A 19,748-nucleotide genomic window follows, 5' to 3' on the forward strand; every position below is an offset into this window, starting at 1 on the left:
TGTTGGGTTTTTTGTTTTGTTTTTTTTTAAATACCCACATTACACCAACCCTTGAACTTCTAAATTATGCATATTTGATTAAAATGTAACTTTCTACGAATAAAAATCAAAAGATCAAGATTTAACACGGGAAACTAATGAGAAAAGGCTGATCAGATGTATTTAAACACTACTGAAATAGGAGTTTGTATGGCTTAGCTTCTAGGTATTAATTCTAAATTAGGCAAAGTCTTTAGGGGCTAGTATCATCTTGCCAGATATTTTCAAAACTTGGAATAATAGATTTTGTGGATGCTTTTGACTACCCCTCAAGCTCCTCTCCTTTCATGGATATTTATCTATTCTGCAGCAGTAGCCACATTAACTACTGAGGGTTCTGCATTAAGCCAATTTCTCACTACTGCAGTATCCACCTCTTTTTTATTATTATTTTTAAGTAATACCATAATTAAAATCTAATAAACAAAACCAGTATTCATGTGGCTCAGTCTGAAGCAATTTCAGCAAACTGTTATTGAAGGTCAACTACTTAACCTCTGAATAACCACAGAGGTTTAAAAGTTTGTCTTAAAAAAAATGTAGTAGTAGAAGGCTCCAATAATTCAAAAGTTTTGCCCCACAGTGGACTTTCTAGAAGATTTCTGTACACTTACTGTGAGTTCTACCTACCAAAAAGAACGTGAAGAAAGCACTATTGACTTCTTACCTTCTCAAAGTCTTTTTCTGGCCTTTCCTCAATCTGTAAAACAAAGATTTAGAGGGAATCATTATACAATAAAAGACAAGTGAAGGCAGTAAGATATCAGAAAGGGAATTCTTAAACCTGTAAAAGACTTCATTAGCAATTTCTACCCACTCAAAAAGCAGCCAGCTCGCTCAGAACAGCAGTGTCCTGGCTAGCATCTAAGGCACAAGGCTGGACAATTCACCTCAAATTTCTAAGCAGCACGTAATTAAGTGGAATACACTTACTGATAAAAAGCTATTCAGTCTATTAAGTGAGACAGAGGAATACTTTTTTCCATATTCTACATCGCAATGTTTCAAACATGAAGATGGCACTCGATCTATCAGTTAACAATGCAAGAATACAAAGACCTACATGGGCATGAACTTAAAGTTTTTCTCTGGACATAAAAACAGCTGTATGCAACTGCTGTGCTGACATACGCAGCTACTCCTATTTACTTTAGAACAATTTAAAAATATCCCTCAAACGAACCCCAAATAGCAACTTACTTAAGTAGAGGGTAAGTTTTTTAATTGAAAGATCAATAGATTTCCAGACCAAGCCAGCTTCTTGAAGTTACATTTTTTATGGACCTTAACTAAAAAAAGGCTACCTCTGAAGCCTGCCAGCATATCCTCCCCCATTCCAAAAAGCAAGGGACCAAGTTAGACTTGAAGGACTGCACCGCTCCTGAAAGAAGAACTGGGGGGGGGGGGGGGGGGGGGGAGAAAAAAGAAATCTAAAGCTTAAAACCCCTGATAAGTGTTCTCTGCTCAAGACAAAAGGTGACTGCGACTTCAAGCAAAGAGCCAAGCAAGGCTGAGACTACAAAAACTGACACTCAAGTCAAATATCAGGGTTCAAAGTCTAAATAAACAGCTCTTTTATGGTTTCAGTACTTCACTGGAATTTACTAATTCAGAAGAGAGATCCTGTACTAGGACTAGTCTAGAAGAAACAAAACAGAGCCAAAGTAGCATTTAGGAGTACAGAAAATTACCATGGATACAGACAGCTTAAATGCTTTAAAAAAGTTACAGAGCAAAACCCACATACAACCTGAGCAGGTTTTTTTTTTTCCCTTGATGAGAACCATCCTATCAACTTTTTCCTGCTCTGAAACCAAACAAAATATACAAGTTCCCAAGAGCAGAAATTTAAAATCAAGTGTTTCATCATTATTCACTTTGCTATTGGCGGGAGGGGAGGAGCATTTCACAACGGAATCTTTTTATAAGTATCTCCATCTAAAATGGAACTAAGTTTAAAAAGGACTGAATGAAAGAAAAATCTCAGTAGAACTCAAGGAGTCCAGAACATGTCAACTTCTTCTGGGAACATTCAGCACCACAGTCAAGATGGTTTCCCAAAAGACTAAGAGCCAAAGGGAACAGTGTTTTTTAAATGACTGGGAAAAAAAAAAAATATCAGGAGACATCCGATCCAGGGGAAGGCAGGGCATAGCTGAGGCTAAGTTTATAAGTTTCATTGAAAACACACTCAAAAAGTACATCTCTTTCCAATCAGTTCACGTTTGGCATGGGGTTTTTTTCTTTGAATTACGCAGAGCAATGTGTGGATGATCCCACTCATTATTTTTCATATTACCCATGGTATCCTAGGAAAAAAATCCCAGAATTGAGAGGTATCTATTACAAATCAGCTTTTTACACTGACAAGACATTACACTGTCAGTGTAATGATTAGCATTAAGAAAATTTAAGACTTAGGCTTCGAAGTAAAATAAGCCAGACTTAAAGCACTAGATACAAACTTTGCAAAGACACTGAATACACCAAGTATTGGGGGGGAGCTCTGAATTTGGATGCAATAAGAGAAGGTCACTAATGAAGGCAGATAACTTCAGTTCAGACCCAATAAACAAGATGGAGTGACTTTTGCAAACAGCCTATTATTTTCATGCCAGACAGCTCCAAGTGGTGTATTGGCAGCCTTCTAGCCCAGCCAAGTGCTATGTTGCTGTTTATCAAGACAGTTGTGGCAGTGTAAATACTGGCATGTTACCAAAGATTAGTGTATACATACACACCCAAATCTATCTCCAGAAATTTGAAGTACAGCCTTTTGCAAAGTCTACCTTATGGGTTCAGGGCACAACTCGAAATATTGTTTTCCTTAAGCCATTTGCAGAATGTCCTCTATTTTCTGAAAAAATGTGCAACCTCAGTTTTTAGTAGGATAAAGAAGGGAGTAAATTTTGATATTTTGTTTTAATGATGCATCACAGGAGTCAAATAAAAGCTTCCAAAGGGGAAAATGTTGAAGACAATGTGGTGAGATATGGGGGACATTTCTGCTCAGCACACTCATAACCACACCTGTGAAGCTTGCTGCACGTTTATTGCAAAACAATCTGTAATAATTCTGAGGCTTATGAGAGGACACAGTCAAACAAAGTTAGGAAGTAACTTCTAAAATTGGGGCGGTTAAAAAAAAAAAAGGCCAGGAGATTTCATTTTCCCTCGTTTTGCCCTCATACACACATCGATTTGGTGCCATGAATGGAATACTCAGAGCATTTTCTCCTCAAAAACAGTGATTACTACTACCAAGATATTTAAATATTAACTTTTAAAAATTTGATCTGTTTTGAGAAAAGCCAGTTCCTCATTCTAACATAGTATCCTTCCATTACAAAGATGCCTCCTGAAACAAGCAGCATTTAAGTTTATGGTTATGTGGCAGTGATACACCAAAAGCTGTAAAAAGTGTCTTGTAGAAAGACAGAAGCCTGTTTTCGATGAATATTTTATAGAGTTTTCATTCTGCTCATCTTTAGATTAATGTATTCACAGTATCATTCCTTTAAAAAGATATATCGTGTTTTCCATCAGCACTCAGCCACCAGAGGGAACTCCGGGTTTTCAGCCTTCTCCCGCTCCCCGACAAGCCCTTTGGCATTTGATCCAGTAAGAAATCAAACAGAGAAAGGTCAGGAAAAAAAGGTTATTTTTATTTGAAGTTGCACAAAATTCTTGCCAAAATACTTACCTTCTGTATTACCATTCAATAAAAAATACTGTAATGATTAAAAGGACTGAAAACAACCTCTCCACCTTCACAGTACTATACTCAGCATAGCCCTTCATACAAATATACTGGCTTTGGGACTTTTCCACGTGAAAATATAAAGGACTAACAGAATATTTGCCAGAAGAGGAGCTCTTAAGAGGAATTCACCTGATGATACCAGACCTTTAATTTGTAGAACGTTATACCATTTTTCATTTCCACAAGGGAACTTCCACAATTTGCACTTGAGTGCAAAAAAAAAAAGCAGGAAAAGGAAGCAATTTTCCAAGGAACTCCAGCACGCACATCTTTGTTTTGGCAAGGGGAATAGATTGCTCTCTGCAAAATGAGTACATGGGATCAGAGTTCAGCCTCTTCTGACAGCGATTTCGGAATAAATCCAGAGCCGTGTTACAAGAATGTCAGCAATATCAGTGGCTTACCGCAGCTGGGAACTTAACAAGAGCAAAAACATCCCACAAGTCTATATATGGCTATATCGCCTATTTTTCATAGATAATAAAAACATTTTAGTATAATGTTTGAAAAAGTATTTTTCTCTACTCCACAGCCAGCTAGCAGGTTAACCCTTGAAGCTCTTTGCCACTGGTGAGTGTCCAGGCCAAAATCAGAGCCCCCGCAGCACTACCACAGTGCATCCAACAAGACGACTCTCAAACACCTACTGAAAAGACCAGAGACTCTGGGACAGGTAAGCATTACACCCCAGCTGCAAGTAAAGAGAAAAAAAACCTATTTAGATCTTTAAATCAATCGAGGAATCAGGACTAAGGCACAATTTCCAGCTTCCAGCCTGCTAAACAAGGCTAGAGAGGAAGGGAAATACGAAACGCCTGCAGTTGGGTAGCGCCGCGTACCACCCTCGGGTACGAGAACAACTTCAGTGTGTTCAGTACGTGGCTGTCACGGCTCGGCTCCATCTAAGATCTTGCACTTAGATCAACTTTCTCATAAAAGCAAGGTTTTTTTTTTTTCGTAACAAATCAGATTAAGATCATTTCCTGCTCTTAAAGTAGTACAGCACAGTTTGAAATGGAAATACGGCCCACACCAAAGATAGATTCTTGCAATAGGTAGTGCTGAACACAGGGTGGTATCTACAAAAACTGGAATTAAAAAACGAGAAGTACTGCAGTCAGTATAACCCCTCCTACAATCCCCACCTTACCAGTTTGATCAGCAGGGCTGGGGCAGGCAGTAACACAGAGGAACGTTCCTGCCTGTTTTGCCAATGAGAGCCACCTTAACATTAGCAATTAGCAATAAGCCTTCAAAAGTCAGCAGGGGAAAACCACTGCTGAATTTTGTCAGGTCTAAAGTGGATTTGTCAGAAGTATCCTCGCTCAGGAATGAGTGTTATGCCAAACGTCATTGCTTAAACAAACTTATCAGTCTCTGAAATGCAAGTTAGCACTGCTGCAAATCCTCACTCCGGCGGGGCCAAAAGCACACCCAGACTGTTAGTGGCTGGGCTAGGATACAAGCCTACCGTAAACCTGTGAGTGTAGAGGAGAGGAGGCAAAGCTTGAGTATGCTGATAACTGCTTCCATGAAAATTAACTCTGATTGTCTTCATTTTTATTTCTGGTGAGAACACAATAAGCTGCTTCAAATGAAAAAAGCTATTCACAAGTGTGCATTAATGTATAACCTGAGGACTGCACCCTCGCAAAGCGGCACTTGCATTTTCAGTCTTGCGCCTTGGATGATCACGCTGCTGCCGGTACCAGCCCGCCTGGCCAGGCCGCGTGCCGACTGCTTGTGCCTGCTCTCTGAGCCTCCGCAAGAAGGGAGAGAGTTAATGTGAAAGATCGTCTTCTCAGGGCAGCAAAACGTGCCCTCTCCTATTATTTAGCCTTCCTTTGCTCAGAAAATCTTCAGATAAATACTATTGCATTCTGAGTCTATTTCAAATATATAAATAATTGCTTTTCACTAGTAGCTTATTAATTTTAAAAAAAGAAAAATTCCAGCAATTCATATTAAAAAGCCCATCTCAGCCAAAACATGCCGCTAGCTCAGGCACAAGGTTTACCTCAATCTCTACAGATGGGCCTGATGTTTGCTCTCAGTAGTCTTAAGATCTGTATTTTATATCGAGTAAAATGCTTTAATATTAAACATGACACATTTGCTTATCTGCAGTACCTGCAAGGACAGCAGACAATCATTACTAGTGGGGATAATGGGAAAAATGTTTACTCACTGCATTAAAAAAAAAAAAAAAAATCAAACAGCAAACCATGCAGATACACTGAAGTCTTAAAAATACATACAAAGACAAATAAATATTCACACGTTGTGTTGAAGTATCTCCCTGGCTTTTACTGTATTACAAACACCATAACACAAAGGAGAACGCAAGCTGGCAAAGCTGTGCACAGCAGGAAAACTACTGTTGCTTTTTGCTCACTGTTTAATGAACAGTGATAGAAGGGGGAAACAACTCTCAGAAGAGACTTAAGGGCTGCAGTAACAAGATACTGTATGCTTTAATTTAGAAAGTTAAATTGAATCATTCTCCATTCTCAAGATATATGATAGTTAGTCAGGTTTGGGAACAGTTCAGTTTTGTTTTTCTGCCTGATAATACCCATCATCATAAGAAAATCATATTCAACTTCAGTGTTAAGCACTCATGATTACAATACATGGATTTTATAAACTATCACACTCTCAAGTGACATAAGCATGCTGGAAATTCAGCTTTTCAACCCAACAGATACTCCCCTTTTCCTTCCTCCTCCACCAGCCATTTGAAAAGTAAACTTGGAATCAAATCTTTACGTGTGTAAATGCCAGAAGATATATAAAGCAGAATCAAGAAAGCATATGGTTCGATACATTAAGGCAGGGAACAACTCAGTTTTGGGGGTTAGCAATATTAAACCAGTTCTAACGTAGGCTACTGATATAGACAAAACCAACCACTTTTTTCATCTCATAAGTTATTACCATCATTCAAGGAGATTTTTATTCTTCCTTTAGAAGAAGTCCAAGCAGATGACATTTTGGGAACGAGTGGAAGCGATACACTGCTAAGCCCACTGAGAAGACAGGGCTCTATTTGTATTTCAGCACCTTTACTGCCAAGATCAAGTACACAACTGGAAACGTTATCAAAACACCTCCAATCCTCTGTTAGTAAAAGACAAGGCAAGGGATTCCTTACTGTGAGTTACATGAAAAGGTGTTGTCTGTTTAATACTGAAGAAAAAAAAAAAAAAAAAAAATCACAAGGTGCTGCTGCATTGACCCCCGTGTAGTAATTAGAATTTTTAAGAGCAACACCAGCCCGTTAACAAGGCTTGTACTACCTTGCATTAGGAGAAGCAAAGCCCCTGCAGTGGTGCCTTTTAGACCCACTACGGCGTTAACTCTCAGCTCTTCTTCAAGGCCACAGAAATAACGGAAGCTCTTCACACCCTGCAATAAACCATTAATTAAAGAAAAAAAAAAGGAAATAAAAAAGTGCCTGTTGTCTCCTTGCAGAGCAGATGCAGCTTGGCACCTCTCCAGCATCGGTGCTGACACAGCTAACCATCTCCAGCCACTTGCACATAAATAGTGCTAAGTGTAAGCAGGGAATCAAAAGACAAAAAATCCCCTATACTTCCCAGGAGGGGCAAGCTGCATTTTGTGATTACCATAAGCAACTTGCACGAATTACTCAGACTGCATACAAAAAACACATAATGGAAACCAACATCAACGTATGGGTACCCAATTCTTACACTTAAAGAACTTTAATGGAATCCCTGATTATTCTGATTATTTTTTGCTTTGGGGATAACTGAAATTCAGTTTGCAAAGCTATTTGAGAAGTATTACTAATGTAAGATATATACTGCAAGAACTCATAGCTCAGGGACTCAGATTCAAGGACTAATTAAAATTCAATTTATTTATAGCTCACCGGCTGCCATGCATTATCTGATGAAAATACTTTTTTTTTTAAAAAAAAAAAATTAATTTTAAAAAGTGGATGTATCCTTGTCTTTAAGAAACACTAATACTTCAGAGGACATAGCTGTATTCTATCAGTTCAATTTTCTTTTGCTCCAGCCAGTTTATTTTTCTCACTTCGAAGGAGAGGGCTCGCTTGATGATCAAAAGGCTCACCTATTCCCTGCCTGAGGACAAGAAGTAACCCTGCCTGGAGAGCTCAGAAACCTTCACCACCAGGATGCAGACCTACCGCACATTTCTAACTATGGGAGAAAACACCCATAGCGCACGGGTTTTCAATCGCAGGCTACGTTTGAAGGGGGAACCAGCACGATGAGGGACATCAGATACAAAGCAACTCCTTACTGCAGACTGTGTGTGTTTACTGAAGAGGAACACTCCAAACATTCATGTTACAGCTTACTGGGTTGCATGCTGTAGTAGCTTCTTTGACTCTCCAGATACTCCTTTTTAATTAGTCCTTAAGGCAACATTTACAGCACTTAAGTTTCAGCTACTCAGCAAAGCAATAAAAGCAATAGGATGTTAACGACTAGAGAAGCACGTTGCGTGTGTTAATTTACAGTATCACCCTCCTCATCACTTCGTATCTTCGGGGTGTGGTAGGGGTTGGACAAGCCTTGAGCATTTGAGCCTTGCTCAGCCATGACTCCTCAGGAATTCACGATGGTCAGACACGCCGGGTACGTGTAATCCTTCTAGCGCTTCACCGTGCTAAAGACTCTGCAGTGCCGGGTCATCTACAGTCCAGCAAGTATGTTCAAATCCAATCTCTGGATAGCCCTGCAGCCTTGCAGCAACACAACACCAAAATACTGCTGAATAGAGAGAAACTAAACCACTTGAATACTGCAGCAAGATTTAGGGTCTCCTGATTTTAACAGCCAAAGGAGATGCGGCACTAGCATCAACAACCCTGTCTTTTTCACAATACCCTTGCCGATGTGCTTTATGCCCAACTTAGAAAAAATTCAGTATTGTCACGAGCCCAAAGGGTACTTCTATTGTAAAAACATGTGCATCTGCGTAGAAATTACTTTGGTTTTGTAATTTCTCATCCGGTTCACCCCTTCTTTGTCTTAAGCGCTGCCCAGAAGGTCCAATTAATACCACAAGAAACTGTCTCACGAGGGACCTCTTTGTACAAGAGACACCTTGAAGAACAGAAGAATTAAAGCATTTAGGGACAAAGAAAAATAGAGGAGCTCACCACTGGACTGGCCCGAGCAGAGCTGGCTCTTGAGGATGCCCGAGATCCTGAACCAAGGTAGCAGCTGTACTCAGAAGGCTGACGCAGGTAAACCAAGAATAGCAAGCAGAGAAAAGAGAAAAGCATTAGAATTGGGAAGGGAAGTGAGAAAGGATTTAGAGAATTACATCTGAAGTTAGTTACAAAAATGATTACATGCAGCTGGACAAAGGAATAGCAGTGAAAGTCAGAGAACAGACACCTCAACTGTTCATTTAAAAATTAAGGCAAGCAGTAATTCCAGTTGACAGACCAAACAGAGTTTTGATCCAATTCTTAGAATGACAGAATACTAATGATTTATTTATATATCTTAAGATACCAGTCACAAGTAAACAACTCTCAGTCTCTATACAAAACGCTCAATCCTACTACTCTTCAAGAGCTTTGAGGTTCTCTGGTGAGCCTTCTTCCCATGTTTCCAACACTGTGCACATATAAAATGAATCCATGCTCCACAGGCCAAAGCAAGAAACATCCGTCTACATGGTGATTAAAGTAAAAACTGAGACCATCTCAGAGATTGAGTATCTCTCCTGCTTTTCCAGCACCTGCAGTCCTCATCTCCTGCCAAAGAAAGTATTTTAGTCCTTCTTAAAAGCAAACATCTAAGCAGTGATGCAGAACAGACAGGGCTGACTTGTTGCTGACCAGGACAAAGAATGTGTCTACGCTGTTTTATTTCCAGAGGTTATAATGCAGTGGAAGTAGAGAAGGGAAATGAAAGTTTAGAGTGTCAGGGAAACAGAACTAAAACTTATTCTGGAAATGCATTTTAGAATTATTCCCTGTACTTTCAGATTTCAGAGTAGCAGCTTCACACTCAATCTCGTATTTAGATGAATTTTGTAGAAAGATGCATAAGCATATACAAAAGGGAGATTTTGATACATTTGGAACGGAGAGGAATTAAAGAAGTTTGAGGTTTACTGGACATGACGTTTTTCCTATTGCCACCACCTCGAGGCAATCGTGAACACAGCCTTTGTAAAGAGGCATGGCAGTCCTGGAACCGGAACCAGCGTAAGGAACTGCTCTTCTCAGCAGCTCAGACTATACTGCTAACGACCTTTATGAGTCTATTTATAGGCGCTTAAGACTATTTCTCAGATACAAAACCACTAAAATCTAAAGAATTATCCTGCTTTTGAGATGCATGTACTCTGTCCTTTTTTTAAGGTTTCTTCCATTAAGTTACCTGGCCACTACAGGAATCCCCTGGACTCCTCAGCTACAGGGACAGCCAGGTCTTCACCAAGCTACTGGAGGAGACTGTTTCAGCATCATTAGTCACGCTAACAAAGCGGCACAGTAATGAATGAAAATTAAGCTTACAAATAATGTAAGTACTAATAAATGACAAGAGAGTAAGCTGGAAATAACCCCAGCTACAGTACAACCATAGGCTTAGTTACTAACCACAAAGCATTACGTTCCAAGGCACACAGCCCTCAGCAAGCCCCTGAAGCAGGGCAGAACGTGACCAAGCCATGTCCTCTGATGTCTTATGTGAAGTGACGCTGGCTTCACGCACCTGAACTACTGAGCTTCATTTCTGAGATGAGAATACGCAAAATTTAGAACTGTGTTGCACAGAGTTTACAACTATTTTCAATCACAGCCACTTCAATTCCTAAATTAAAACCAAAAAGCACTGAAGTAAATTTTTTTTTTTTTTTCTTATTAACTAGTTCTAGCACAGAAGCCTTGCGCCATCACTGGTGTTTTATGTTTAACATAAGAAGGATGTAGAATAAACTTGAGACATATGACAGGGAAAAAGTATAAACTACTGGTGAGTCCCACATTAATGCTTCACGGGACCTATTAATTCCATGGGTGCTCTCTGTGTATTGCAGGGCAGAATACAGAAGCAAGTGCCACTTGTGCAGCTGAGACCAAGTAGGGCCAGTTTCAGGCTCGCCCCCTGCATTCACTTGCCATCTCATCATCCAAAAACATTTTTTGGGGACACCTACCCAAATGGCACACCCTCTGCACGTTAAAAGCGCTATGAGGTTCAGAGACGTTAAAATAACCACAGGTAAGTCGGTAATTGTGACAAGGCCATTCCCTTTGAGGCAAAAACCTCATACTTCAACTCTCTCATTACCACAGGACCGTGCAAGAGAAGCGGGAAAGGCTGGGTTATACACAGGCTTCCGAACACCTCCGGCACAGGGTGGGATGGGAGGGAGGAAGCGGAACAGGCACCAGCATTTTATTCAGTGTTCCCTGCTCAACCCATTAACAGTGGCTGAAAGACTTGTAAACCGCGTTTGGGCTCGGAGCCCACTGTCAATGATTTCTCCCAAGAGCAGAAGTGTATCATCTGGACCTTTGAGAGACTTTTCTCAAACAAAGGAAGATGCCCTGTACAAACAAAGGGCTACAACCAGCTCAGCGCAGCCTCGGTGGCAAGTTCACTGAATTGCAGGCTGCCACAACAGTCCACACGGGTAAGTACCAATGGATTTTCCAAGGCAGCCAAGGAAAACAAGGCACAAATGTGAAACGAAGTAATCTGAAGCTTAACATCTTAGCAGCAAGATGCACAGCCCAACTAGTCAATCAGTGTGATTGCAAGGGGATGGCATAGCGCTTTAGAGACTTACAAGCTCTTAGTAAGCATTGTTGAAAGCCTGCGTCCTTCTCCAAGCTAACAAAATTGTAACTTTTAACGTTAAATTAACATCAATGCTTTGTCTTGAGGCTTTTTTCTGTTCAGGTTTTCGGTGGTGGGTTTTTTTTTTGTTTGATTGGGGTTTTTTTTAGTTGGTGGGTTTTTTTTTTTGGTTGGTTGAGTTTTTTTTTTTTATAATCAGCGAAGGAGTTCAGAGGCAGAATAAGCACTGGGTCCACAGAGCAGAATTTAAAATCAAAAGATGACTGGTTTATTTTTTCCAGGCAGATAAAACAGCAGCAGATGTACTGCCTGGCCCAAACACCCACCATGACATGAAGGCCCTGCCTGAGAAGAGGTGAAGGCATTTTCTGCCTTCTAATCTGTAAACCAGCCTCTCTTTTTTGAAAGAAAACAACTTATGTTGTCATTCCTCATATCGTCTCTCCCCGTATATGACAGAGCCCTCCACTCACAGAGATGTATTTCAAAAGCGTTGTCACAAGTTGCCTGAGACACCACTACAGAATATAAATCCAAGGAACAAAACCGAGCAAGCCATACATTCACAACAATCCTTTACTTCATGCCAGCAGGTAAGGGCTAATGGGGAAATGATTTTATTTATTTATTAAAAAAATCCCGTTTTATTATTAGTTTTCAAAAGAAGAATTAAGTCTCAGTGAGGGAAGGGACTTTATGCACCGTCTTTCCAAGGTGTTTTATCTGCAAACCAAGCGCGAGGCAGAGCTGAACTCCCCTCGCCGCAGGGAGGCAGGTGCCTAGCGCCGGGCGCTGCCGGTGCCAGCCAGGGCCGGTCTGCGCGAGGCCAGGCGTTACAACGGCAGATCAATCACTGCTTATTATTTCAGGGAAGCTCACAGAAACGGTGCTCGTGCTTTTGCCTACAGCAGCAGGCTATGAATCTCACACAGTCCATCTTAAGTGTTCCTCAGCCCAGAAAAGGCTGAGTTCTGGTACACACAGGTTACTGGAGGACAGAGACAAGACAACAGGGAAATGCAGAAAACATCTTACAGCACGAGAACTAGAGGCACTATACCGACGACTCCCACTGTAAACGCTCTCGTCATACACAGACGCCTACAATTAAAAGACAGAGTCAGAACAGGACTGGCAGACCTAGTTTCCGATTTCAGCCTGGAGCATTACAAATTCACAAGGTGCAGCGTGAAGGACGTAGGGGAATGAGCAGAATGTGCAAGGACAGGGACATCTCCTGTACGCAACCACAAGCAACATGCAAGTGAAGATCTAACACAACCTGAGGTCAGTGAGCTGGGAAACGCCGTAAGACACGTGCAAAATCTGACATCCACCCCCCAGTCCATCACGCAGTCATGCATTTCTAACCGTTCTCCCAATCATCAATTCAACAGTTTACATGTTGCCTTCCAACAAAACGGCTACATCAATTCTTTAAGTTGTTCAAATCTGTAACTTTCATTTCTGGTGCTGGCAAAATATAGGGGGACCCCCCCTCTCCCCCACTTAACGCCTGATGAATTTCACTTACTAGCCAGTTTACCAAATTAATAAAAAAAAGAAGGAAGATGCATATTCTAAGACTCTGGCTCCAGTTTAGCATTTAAATGTCTGGCTCAGGAAACACAGGAAACTCGACCTTTAAGGGTTGAGAATAAAATGTGAGAGAAGCTCATTTTAAAAGGTTAAACAAGAAGAGTGGAAATTGGCTACAAAAATTTTTTAAACAGAGTTTAGTTAGCTGTTACACAACCAGAAAGAATTGATGTTGCCTCTCTCTGGCCTGCTCCTGCACGTTGTAGCTAAAATACCAAAATGAAGACAACCGTCTCCATCCAGAGAGAAGCCTGTGGCAGCATCACAACCCCACAAGCAGTGGTTGCACAGTTCCAACGGGAATAAAAAGAAGGACCAGCAAATCCAGGTATGTACAAACAGCATTGCACACGTGCATTCAGATGGATCAGACACCAGAGTGTGAAATAAATGGACCCAACAGGAACTACAGAGGTAAGAGACAACATATGCATGGCTGAAGGTGAGTGGCTTCGGTATTTGTGCTTAGAGCATTAGTACAACAAACCCTGTAACTTCTGGCTGGCAGGGCATCGCTGTACAGCAAGGAGGGCTGAGGAAGACAAGCACAAAACTTTTTTGCGTAGAAAATGAAACAAAAAAAGGCGGCTACAGCAGAATTAACCTTCCTGATAAGAGATTAGGATTATTGAACTACAACAGAAGGAAACCCAGTATAGAGAATATTAGTCATCTGCGCCATAAAAGCATTAGATCTCAACTCCCAAAGACTAAGAATACCAAGCAGACATGTGCATTTCCTACAGGAAGGGAGGACACGACAGTATGCAAAGGCAAAACAGCATAATTTAATTTTAGGTTGTTAAGTTGTTATTGTCTCACACACATTTGTGTATAGCAGCCAGAAAGGATGTTTCTCCTCACTTCAACCAAAGCCAGAAAAAGAGCTACATACAAAGACAGAAGTGTTTTAAGATACACATTTTAAGTATTTCACACAGCTGTAAGATCATCTCTTGTGTAATTTATGATTAAACAAAAATGCAGAGAAAACCCAAATAATTCAGGACAAAATTATGAGTACTTAAGTCAGAGCACCATAAAACAAATGACTTTGCTGTTAGTAACCATCATTCACAAGATGCAGCAATTAAGTTGAGAGAGCACATACTGTATCTGGCATAATTAGGTGCAAGAGATACTCCAGCAGTGGTCCCCAGCCCACAGCTTACAGACAACGTGCTGCTGCCAGTCACCCCGCTCATCTCCAGCGTCCCCATCGCCGGCCACCACAGAGCACCAGGCGATGTCCTCATGCTGCTGCCCACCGGGCAGGACAGGCTGCGGACCACTGCTCAAGCACTGCTTTGCTAGCGCCAGACTGGCTGAGCTCTGACCACAAGCAGAGGACAATCCAACCTCCCGGGTGATTTTGAAGCTTCAGCTATTTTCTTCTAGCAGTCTGTGAATTACTTGCTTGTAATTCCATTTTATGCAGACTAGATTGTCTTAAGCTTGTTAGACTGACACAGTCAGCAGAGTTGCCTCAAACAAAATAGAGAACTTCAGTTAATTAAAATCTCCCTTATTTTTCCAGACCAATTGAGGCCAAAAGCAAACAAAATAACTGTAGGAAAGGGAGGAGCAGCAAAGGAAAACTAATTGTGCTTGGTTTAAAACAGCTTTCCATTACTCACTCCAATCTCAAAAGGTCTGTTTTGGTTTTGTTTAAGTTTTACTAAAAAGAGCTACAGAGACTCTCGACAATTGGTCCAAATTCATTCCTAAGTACAAGAGGTTGTATTATCCCAATGAATTCAGAACAAGTCCGGGCCAGGTAAAGCCAGAGGGCAACAGACCCAGTTTCCATTTTGGGAAGAAGGTTGAGATGTGGAAGCATGGCCGCTGTTGTGAAGACCCAGATCAGAGTAGTAGGAAGCCTGCATTAATAACAAACAAAAAAACCCCTTGATAACTCAGCTTCATGACATGGACTTTCTAAATTCCTTTAAACGGGAAGCAAAAAGTAAATTAGGTGATTACAAATAGCAAGGAGTCCAAGTGGTCACAGATGCAAAAAGAAGAAAGAACTGCATTAAGGAAACTGCATTAAAGATATGAGAATGTGTGAAAATTGTGTGCTCTTTCCATTTGTAAGATAGAGATTTTTAAATAAACAGAAGGCCTTTCCTCTATCCCCACAGCATCTTATGCACAAAATACCCGCTTGGTTTATTTTTCACTGAAAAGGCTTCAAACCCTCACGTTTTCTCCTCCCTTCTCATTGCTATGACCCAACGTGACAATATGCTGCAAGGACATGGTTTGTATGGGACTTGGAAGAAGACAGACTGCACTTCCGAAAGCATGTAGGCAGTTCATGCACCTAAGTTTCACCCTAACTCTAGTTAAGTGAAGCTGTATTTATCAACATACTTCCAGCTTCTGTAAAACAGAACAGACATCTGTTGTCCAAGATGTTGGAAGTGTTAGCTTCCAGGCTCAAACTCGGCTGCATCACAGCTTCATACCTAAAAAAACAGGCTCCTGCTTTACAGAATTTATTTCTTTGCATGTGCAGTCCCACTGCTGCAGAGTGGATAGCCACTGCCCATCAAGCACTAGAAAAACATACTGGTCAGAGAGGAGATCAGTTTCCTTCTGAACTCTTGAGGAGTTTACGCCCTACAACCTAAACCCACAAGAGATGCAGGAGAAGGTGTCAGGACAACTCTGCTGGGAGACAGAGAGCAAAGCCAGGGACCAAAACTGCTGGGTGTGCCCATCAGGAAAAGTGAGCAGCCCACTGCCAGATATGGCAAGACTGAATGCAAAGAAAACTTTTCTGTAAGAAATGAGACTGTCTAAATTAAACATCTTCTTTTACGCAGCTTCCTACCTAGCATCTAGCCAACCTTGCACTTTTGGTCCACCTATTTGGTCTCCCCAAGAATGGGGAGATCTTAATTCAACTCCAAGTTAAATACCAAAAGTACCAATAGCGACTGACTGACAACTCCAGTGGACTTAAAAATCACCCCTACTCTCCAAAATACTACCTTATTTATCTAGTGTGATATACAGCATCTCCATCCATTCCCCCCAGCACCTGTACTGGGACATAGGACGCCAGCTCAGCTTTTCTGCTGTTCTGTGTTATCTTTGAGAATTTCCGCTGCACGAACGCTTCGACACAAAGCTGGCATGTAGGGCTTGCCAGGGTGCAGGAAGGCTGACAGCAGTAGAATATTTGTAATACTGAGTGGAACTCAGTATTTTGGCTTCCCAAAAGCTTTAGGAGCATGCAACGATACATTATGAACAACTTTAGTTGTTATAAACAGCTGTTTTTAACATGGAGGGATATTTAAGTTTGTAAAAGAAGGTCTGTTTTCAATGCAGATTGGAAATCTATATATAAGACATTATGCATCTCACAGAGCCAAAGGAATCAAGAAAAATACAGGCATACTAGGAAGATTTTGTATTTTCCTTACTTTCCAAAAAACGGCAGCCTAAAAGCACACCTAAGATGTGATAAAATAGTTACCCTGGCGCGCCAGGGAGAGATGCAGCCCCGAGCCAAGCGGGCAGGGTATAAAGCCACACAAGGAAGGCGCGCTTAGGGGCGAGCGCAGGCTGCCGCAGCCAGCGTGCAGGGGCGAGGGAGGAAACGCTGCCTCCCCGCATCCCCACCCGCGTGAAATGCCTTCTGTGCTTGCTCAGCCTCCTGTAACCAGCCCTGCAACAAGACACAAGTTGCAAAGGTATTTTCAAAGCCTCCTAGGCACTGTTTAGATTCCTTCTTCTCCCATGGGTGCATGCACGCCGGCGGGAATGATTGTTCTGAAAGAGCCCCACGCCTCCTTCGCTGTACTCCAGAGTCTCCTTTTACCAGCTGTTCTCTACATCCTGCTTCTCCAGTCATTTCTCACAGGGTATAGACAACCAAGATACCCTGCTTTTAGTAGTCAGCAATTACTCAGCTTTCTTACAAGCCCTAACTAATCCTTGCATCATCACTATAAACTGTATAGGTGTTAACTCCATTTACAAATGAGGGATTTGTGGCAAATTAAACTTGTTTGTTCTTGACGCTGGACTTCTGTCACTGCAGGCATTGTGGATAAGACAACACCCACAGGTATATACTGAGGATAAATCATTGTCCAACCTCAAAAATTTAGATCCCTTTCTGCCTCATTCTTCCTGAATGCTTTTAAAATAAGACTTTCATTGAAAAGAAATCTGAACACACTGAACTGAACTTAAAGAAACTACTTTCATTCCCACCTAGAGAGTTTGTAATTGGCACGTGGACTACCTAGGCACACGGCGTTATTAATTTTTAAGATTCGACCTGTGATATTGCAAGTACAGTGTACAAAGGCTGATCTCCATGCAGACAACGCTCCATTTTGCAACTTAAAATTGGACACCTATTTTGGAAACAACTATTATCAGCAGACTCATCACTTCCTTGCTGACCTGAAGAATTTTGCCTCTTAGTTTTTCATTGCCACTTTGGCAATCTTCACGGTTAGGTTTGGGGTTTTGGGAGAGAGTATTCCTAAAAGTGAATACCAGCCAGACTGGCATGAAGTGGTTTTGGAGTCTCAGTTATTCTAAGTTACCCCCAAACTCTCATGCTCCTAGATAATGAAGAATCTGAACTACACTGAGTAATGAAAACAGCAAGGAACTAATGACGTTGCTATAATTATGCTCTACACACGCTAGACCTCCATGCTACGAACCCTAATACCAAAATGATTTTAAATTATTTAAATGGAAACCAACCAACTACTTTTCCCTGGATGACTTTCTTACAGATACTTCGCTCTTCCTGCAGTACTTGGAGCTCTGGAGTATGTCATTAAAGCATAAGAACATCATTTGTCAGAAGCACTACATAAAAAAGTTCCTTGAACTTGTCAAGCGGTTCAGCAAGAGTGCCAACAACAGGACATACTGTTTTCTTAACAGTTTAAGCAACAGTATTTCATTGTCTCTTATCCACATATACAAGCTAAATGCATACAACCATATGGAAGCAACAATTCAAAATGGACATAAAATATAAATAGTGAAATGGGACCTTATATAAGCGCCTGGTTAACTTCATGCTTAAATATACCCGCTGTTTCAAAAGCGCCTATCAAGTCATGTGCCCCGTCGCTGTCGTGATCTGCACACTGTACCTTGATAGATTTATTAAAATCTCCACCACAGAATGTCTGCAAGGAAATAACCCGCTGAAGTCTGACGTTTAGCGTGTATTGCTCAAACACTTAGCTAAATGGAGTCTTAAAAGTAGTTTATTTTTCCCCTAAACATAGAGCTTTAGTCTGCATACCACTAAATTTCTTTAGATGTCTTGACAGCATAAAGATCAACAGGCTCAGAGCTTTTGTCTGCCTTTGTTAAGATAAAGGCAAGGAAAAAAAAACCCAGACAGACTCCCTCCCTGCCCCCCAAAGAGGCTCTGCTCTCTGAGACAATACCTTTAAATAATTTGCACAAACCCCAATATTTAACAAAGGAGGACAATGAATTCCTATAATTGACACAAAACACTTGTGCTGGAACAGAAGGGAACATTGTGACCCACATACACAATGGAGTTAATAATTAAGCTTTTTTTGACAAGAATATTTCTAGAAATAAAAGTACATCAATGGTAAGTATCTAAGTAATAACTTGCACTGGCTGTTCACCTCTGTGGGAGTTTCCAGAAACCCTAAGATACAGTTTATAAAGGAAAAAAAAAAAGCATTTAGTTAAGCAAACTTCAAATAAACAACATACATTTGGCAAAAATTCAAAATCCAAAGTCCATTTTATATATGCAAATCTAAAGACATGGACTAAATTCTAGGTGAAGCGTGGGAGTTTCAGTGTTAGAGCACGACGTGAACACGTTGCAGAGGTTGGAAAACAATCATTCTGTTGTCCAGCACATGGAAATCCTTCATGCCAGGTGCCACCAAACTGTTTCTTGTCACAATTTAACTTCTACCCAGTTTTTGTTTACAAGTTAAGCAGTTCTGGCTTCCAAGTTCTACTTGTACCAAATTCAGAGACTTCCCTTCCCACTCATGGCCTAATTTTTTTTTTTTTTTTTTTTTTTTTTTGACAGCTTATTGCTGCACCTCCGCGTCTGACAAACTGCAAAACCCACAACGCGTAAGACGGGAAAAACCTGCTTTACCACAGAAAAGAATTTGCTAATTAGCTTTAATCCCATTAAATAGAGCAATAGATTTTATAGCAATATAAATCATCTACTAACCCTGCTAGATTTTCTACTCTGGGATGATCCATACACGTCTTCCTCATAACCATTGGTCTGTTATGGAAGGAAAGGAAAAAAGAAAAAAAAAAAACAGGAGAGAGAAAAATTGACGCAAACCCGAAAGGGAATTTTTAGCAAAAGTCATCACTTACGAAAAGCAAAGGCAGAGACAGAACTTTTCAAAAATACACCAGGAACAGGAAAAGTGCAGGATCAGGTCATGATTTCAAACATGAGGACATGAACATTTGTGTGTCTGTCAGTACCTGTATACCAGCCAAAAATG

At 40.9% G+C, this 19,748-nt stretch overlaps 1 protein-coding gene across 1 annotated transcript in view; it reads right to left on the reverse strand.

Annotated features, from left to right (window-relative positions):
* The window catches only part of LRRFIP1 (LRR binding FLII interacting protein 1), a 115,481-nt gene that overhangs the window by 24,157 nt on the left and 71,576 nt on the right, over nt 1-19,748 (reverse strand). The window contains exons 8-12 of the mRNA XM_075153904.1: nt 19,460-19,516; nt 13,715-13,759; nt 12,664-12,729; nt 8,964-9,041; nt 707-739 (exon numbers count right to left, since the gene is read on the reverse strand). Of these exons, the coding sequence (XP_075010005.1) occupies nt 707-739; nt 8,964-9,041; nt 12,664-12,729; nt 13,715-13,759; nt 19,460-19,516 (279 nt within the window). The remainder of the gene's footprint in view (nt 1-706; nt 740-8,963; nt 9,042-12,663; nt 12,730-13,714; nt 13,760-19,459; nt 19,517-19,748) is intronic.

This window comes from Calonectris borealis, chromosome 6, assembly GCF_964195595.1.
Source record: "Calonectris borealis chromosome 6, bCalBor7.hap1.2, whole genome shotgun sequence".
Classification (NCBI taxonomy): domain Eukaryota; kingdom Metazoa; phylum Chordata; class Aves; order Procellariiformes; family Procellariidae; genus Calonectris; species Calonectris borealis.